Source organism: Lolium perenne, chromosome 4 (genome assembly GCF_019359855.2).
Source record: "Lolium perenne isolate Kyuss_39 chromosome 4, Kyuss_2.0, whole genome shotgun sequence".
Lineage (NCBI taxonomy): Eukaryota > Viridiplantae > Streptophyta > Magnoliopsida > Poales > Poaceae > Lolium > Lolium perenne.
In genome coordinates this window covers 59,490,018-59,495,768 of record NC_067247.2, presented here as the reverse complement: position 1 = coordinate 59,495,768, position 5,751 = coordinate 59,490,018, and the positions used below count along the sequence as shown (strand labels likewise).

At 51.6% G+C, this 5,751-nt stretch overlaps 1 protein-coding gene across 1 annotated transcript; it reads left to right on the top strand.

Moving 5' to 3' along the window:
* Window positions 1-4,540: 4,540 nt before the first annotated feature.
* On the top strand, window positions 4,541-5,455 carry LOC127348393 (uncharacterized). Its single transcript, XM_051374434.2, has one exon. It carries the CDS (start codon window positions 4,648-4,650, stop codon window positions 5,176-5,178), a length of 531 nt encoding a protein of 176 aa, XP_051230394.1. The 5' UTR covers window positions 4,541-4,647; the 3' UTR covers window positions 5,179-5,455.
* The last annotated feature ends 296 nt before the right edge of the window (window positions 5,456-5,751 follow it).

Below are 5,751 nucleotides of genomic sequence, written 5' to 3'. Positions count from 1 at the left end.
GCTTTGCCCTCTTCAAAATGTCCTTTCGGATGCTGAAGCCATGCTCTCTCGCATAGCTGTTGTACCAGACAAAAGCCACCGGTTCGGAAGAAAATGTCATGTCCAGTATTTTACAGTGCTCTTCCACAGAGTGCATCTTATATTCATTACTCACAATATCTGGATCTGCTTGACTGTGATGTTCACGCCCATTGTCAGCACCAGATATCACCTACACATGAGGGGAAAATAAGTCATAAAAGTTGTCGTTCCAACGGTAACATTGACGGTTTGCCATACTAAAACTATATACTTACTTCGCTCTTATTTTCAGAGCTTGATTCCCCGTGATGCAGTCCTACCTCCACGCTATATTCATCAAACCCAACCTCCATGTCTGAATACTCATCCTCCTCGTGACCACCGTATAGCACCTACACAGCCAAAAACAAAGAATGTAACATGTCACTTCATTGCTTCCATTCATTGGTAGCCATTAAAAAATAATCAACATACTTCACTCATGTTTTCTGAGGAGGCCGATGATGGAAGGTTCTCCCCAAAAGGAGGTACATTTTCATACATCCTGGATTTCGAACTATTCTCCGAAGTAGAATCATCATCGCCCGTATATCCGTCATCCCCGTCACTCCAAGTTGAGCTATAGTCCCCCATTTCTCCAAAAACTACACAAAACCCGCACGCAATAAAGAACTAATGCAAAATACTAAACAATAACGCAATGCAAATCACTATTTCATATTTAATATACACTTAATTAAACCCACACGGACATCGGACAGTCTGGCAGAGAGACGCCGGCCTGTCCGCCTCTGGCCGGACTATGCAGTTCTTTGAGCCGGCCTGTCTTCCGGGCGCCGGACACGCAAAATAATCCGCCGGACATGTCCGGGGGCAGAGATTCAAACTTACCTCCCGTCGTGTCCAGCGGAAGATCGGCTCGCCGGAGAGATCGTCGGGACGGCGTGCAGCAGAGGCGTCTCGTCGAGCAGGCCCTCAAGATCGTGGAGATGAACGTGCCGAGATCGTCGGGAAGATATGCCGGAGGAGGTCTATGTTGACGGAGTGCGGCGCCGACGGCGGCTCGTCGAGCTCCGGGAAGCCTCGCTCGTCGGAGGAGTGCGACGGGACGGCGGCGTCAAGCTCCTATGGCGGAGGAGTGCGGCGGTGATCGTGCGACGGGACGGAGGAGTGCGGCGGTGATCGTGCGACGGGGCGGCGGCCGGCTGGTGAGAACGATCAGTTCTCGATCCTGGGAGGAAGAAGCATACGGTATAGGGACGGTATACGAGTTCACATACGGGCGTCATACGGGCTTGGATATGGGTTTGGTGGGCTTTTGAGCCAAAACCAATTTTGGAGGGGGGGGGGGGGGGGGGGGTTTTACTTAAGCAGACGCCATTCAAATTTTAACAAATCTTAGATAACCTTCATGGAATGGAGAGAGTACATTTAAGTTGTAAATCAGCTGTTCCAGCTGCAAAGAAATCTACGTTTATAAGTACACGGAGCAAAAGAACGGGGGTGAGCCAACAGAAAGTTGCAGCGAGACTGTACCACGCTTTGTTTTTTAGTTTGTTACGTGTGCGCGCGCAACTGAAGATGACGGATCCATATGCACGGAATCAAAACCGCAGCCGTTCACTGAACCTAAGCTACATGCATGGTATCGCGTAAGCCGTAGTACGAGTCTGTAGCTAGCTAGCACGACTTCATGCAGTCACGTGAACCGCGTCGACTTTCCTCCGCCGGACGCGCCACGCGTGCCGTTGCCCATGACGAGACGCGGCACGGCGCCGCTCCGGCGCTCCCACCTCGCGCGGCTCGCTCCCGGATAGGAGACTACGCGCCGCTATGCCATGCTCACTGCTAACCTCTGGAAACCTTTTTGACCAACGCGCAACTGAAAAAGGTTGCTTTTTGAAAAAAAATAAAAAGAAAGAAAAAAGGTTATTGACGCAAAAGATGCAAGAGGAAATACTCTAGAAGATTCAGCAACACGCTCTTAGCGCATCTCAAGCAGGCAAATCCATTTCAGACATCAAATATGTTTGATTTTTAGTTTAGATCGGCTCATGGATGTTAATTAGGTCCATCACTGCCAATGTCCGAAGAAAAGGAGGAACATGGAATAGCATCGACTAAGAGGAAGAAACAACCACCTCTCGCCAACACAACTTCACGAACCTCGACACACCGACGCGGACTGCACCGACACACACTACCGCATAATCCAACCAGATTCGGCGAAATATAACCTTCAAGAGCACTCTGCTATTGCCAGACGTGCCACCGAAGGGGCGACATAGTGGGAAGGAACTTACTAGCTGTCCCGAGAAAAACACATAGCCTGACTTAGGAAAGAAGGAAGTCCTCCCGAATGGTGGCAACGCCGGCGGGTGGCATGGGTGGCTTTTGGAGATGGGATCTAGCCATCTAGGACCGTTTGTGGTGGTTTTCTTGAGCATTCTATGTCAATATAGGCAAGGCAAGAAAGCAGGGCAGGGTGTTCCACACCCGGAAGTATATGCACCCTTTATTTGAAATGCATTTTAAAAATATGCTGCCTGAAAATGTAACCGAGCTCTATCCAAGCGGAAACCCTCCCTCGCCGCTCCCCTCCTGAGCGGCGGCGGATGCCCCAATCTCGCAACCCCAGTGGCCGTCCCTCAGCCCCCGTCCCTCAAGCCGATGTTGTTGCCGACTTCAGTGGCGGTGGCGGCGCCCCTCACGTCGAAGGACGAAGGGATGGAGAGGCGGGCTTCGCGGTGGTGCTTCATGGGAGGTTGTGGGGCGCATGCTGAGGATGCCGGGCGGCACGGGCGCAGTGGCCGTGGCCTGATGCACTTCGCCGGTCGTCCTGGAGGAGTGGGTGGAGCACGTCGGCCGTTGCCTCGAGCGGCGGTCCGGCGGTGGCGATGATCTGAGCCGGATTTAAGACCTCTTGGCCCCAACCGGCCTAGAAACCATGGTTTCATCCAAGCCATCGTCGGGGCTCCGTGCCGCCTTATTCTTCTCTGGTGATCCGTTAGGAGTGACTGGAGGCACGGGGGCTGCTGGTCCCGCAATAATGGTCGTGGTCCTAGGGTTCCTCTCGCGCCAAGACGAAGATCCACTTGATGCATATCCTTCTTGATCTGTTTGGAGTATGGAGTTCCGAAAGGCTCCGCCGGGAAATGTAACAGTGCACCTTATGCTTGGAGTTTGTTGGATCGGATGGTATTCGGTCATACGCACCCATGATTTTATTCCGACCGTTTAGTTCTGGAGGGAGTGGCGCGAAGCTCTATTTTGTGTTTCCATCAGATGACTTTCTGGTTCATGGTGAAATCAGAGGTAGAGATTGGAGGAATAAAGATGGAGGTTCAAGTCTCAGCGATGTTGAGGTACTTGCTTGGCATTCTGGGTTTGGCGACAACAATATGCAAGTTGGGAGCGACATCACAAATAATGTTCAAAGTTGTCTGGTCTTAATTAGTTGTGTCTGGCAATGGCCGTGTTGAAGGAGTTGTTTTGAGAGCAGAGACTATCGTTTTGGGTGAAAATCTAAGATCTTTTGATCGAACGATGATGGCGCTTGTTCACTGTTTTCTTCTTGAAGACGTCGCTTTTGGAGAGAGTGAGTTCATGTGTTGCCTTGGTGGTGGTTGTGTTGCTGCTGCTAGGGCTAGAGTACGTGGCGGGATTTTTCTTTTCTTAGTTTTTTTTGATGTGCATTCGTATTGCGTTGTTGCAGAGCTTAAGTGTAATTGATATCTTTTGATAATAATATATACTTTTATCAAAAAGTGCCAAATAAATTTAAAAAATGTCTCATGTATATCATGACATATAACATGGTCACAAAGTTATTTTAGTAAAAACCGATATGTTTTGAACTCTGTGTGAAAAAGAAAAAACAATTATGCTAAAATAGTCTATGTTTCGAAATATTTTTTTGTCTTTTTTACAAGAGGTCAAAAATTATCGCTTTTGTATGAAATTTTGCGTGCACACATAGAACATGTCCCTCTACATGCGATTTTTTTTTGAAAAATAATTTTTTAAAATATATTTTATACATACAGGGTGCATATTAACAGTAAAACTGTCGTGTTTAACTATTTTCTGAATGGCTTCTTCCAAGGAATCCCGTGTTTTACCCGTACTACGTAGTATGTATTTGGATGGTAGCTCGCGCGTCCTAGTATTTTCTTGTACTCGTGCGTGCATTCCCTTGTCCATGACAGGGCGCGCGTGTACGGGTGTGACTTAACCGCGCTGGTCGGAGTTCACTGTGAGCTTTGGTGAGAATAAATATCGTCTCCGATCGAGCTGCCGATTGACCGTGCTCTGCCATGGAAAGCCCGCCGAGTCGAGTCCACGGCTCCACGCGCGCCAACCGGTGGCGGCAACAAAGCTCCATGCTCCAGCCTGTGCTGCCCCCATTCCCGGGCTACACGACAACCTTTCCTATGTCTCCCCGCTGCGTCTCCCTCACACCCCTCCGCTTTATATACCTCTCCGTCCGGCTCTTCCTCGGCATCACCATCTCCGGCGGCACACCACATTAGACATTACCCACAACGCCGCAAGAGACAGAAGAAGCTAGCAGCAGCACGAGCAGGACCGCTTATTCACAGAGAAGAAGACGCCGTACCCTTTACAATGGGTCTCTGCGTGTCGTGCGATGCCGCGGCAGACGGCGCCATGACCGCGAGGGTGGTGCTGCCCAGCGGCGAGCTCCGGGAGTACTCTCAGCCGGCCACCGCGGCAGTGGCGCTCGAGGAGGTCGGCCACGGCAAGCAGGGGTGGTTCCTCTGCGACGCCGACGCGATGGGGCTCCATGGCTCCGTCGCCGCGGTTCCCGGCGCCGACGAGCTTCGGCCGGGGCAGATCTACTTCGTGCTCCCGGCCGAGATGCTGCACCGCAGCGTCACCCTCGAGGAGGTGGCCGCGCTCGCCGTCAAGGCCAGCTCCGCCCTCGTCAAGGCCTCGTCTGCCGGCGGCCGGCGCCGACGAGGCTCGGTCGTGCCACTCGTGTTTGAACCGTCGGAGGAAGATTACTCCGACGATTCGGTGATGACCATCGTCGCGGCGAAGCAGGCCGTGGTCCAGAAGCGGGTGGTGGCGTGCCGCGGCGGGAGGTCGCCGACGAGATTCTCTCCCGACTTGACCGCCATCCCGGAGAGTGAGTAGAGACAGCACTAGAAAAACAACAACCAGCACCATCTCGCTGGTCTTGCGTTCCACGTCCGTGCCGCCGGAGCTGGATCGGGCGGCGGAAGGAGCCGAGATAGAAATGGGTGAATCCACGTAGAACTAGCGGCGTTTTTCGTGTTGATAATTTAGGCTTCAGATAAAACCACCAAGGCAATGTAGATATGGGTCGGTGTAAATATGAGTTTCGGGCAAACAACGCCAGTGTAAGTATTCCTGCATAAAAATGTCAATGTAAATATGAATGGCATGTACAGTGCTGCGCGGAAATCGACTGCTTGTGCTTCATTTTTCGTTTCGTTTTGGCAATGATCAGTTTCGTTAGATCAGCCTCGCGGTGATCTCTTTTTCAGATCAGCCTCGCAGTTATCAAAACAGAAGAGTGCAAAAACGGCAGAGTACTTTAGCCTTTTTGAAGTCGTCGTCGCAGCGGTGTGTTTTTGCTCCTTCGCCCGGGTTCTCCGGGGGAAACCCCAGATCCCTTGCGGGATCGGGCGTGAGTGGCGCTTTTGTGTCGCTTTGCCTCTTGAGGCCTCGCTTTGGATGACCACC

What these genes read in the sequence shown, in the direction of transcription:
- LOC127348393 (XM_051374434.2), top strand. Translation starts at nt 4,648, where the DNA reads ATGGGTCTCTGCGTGTCGTGCGATGCCGCGGCAGACGGCGCCATGACC.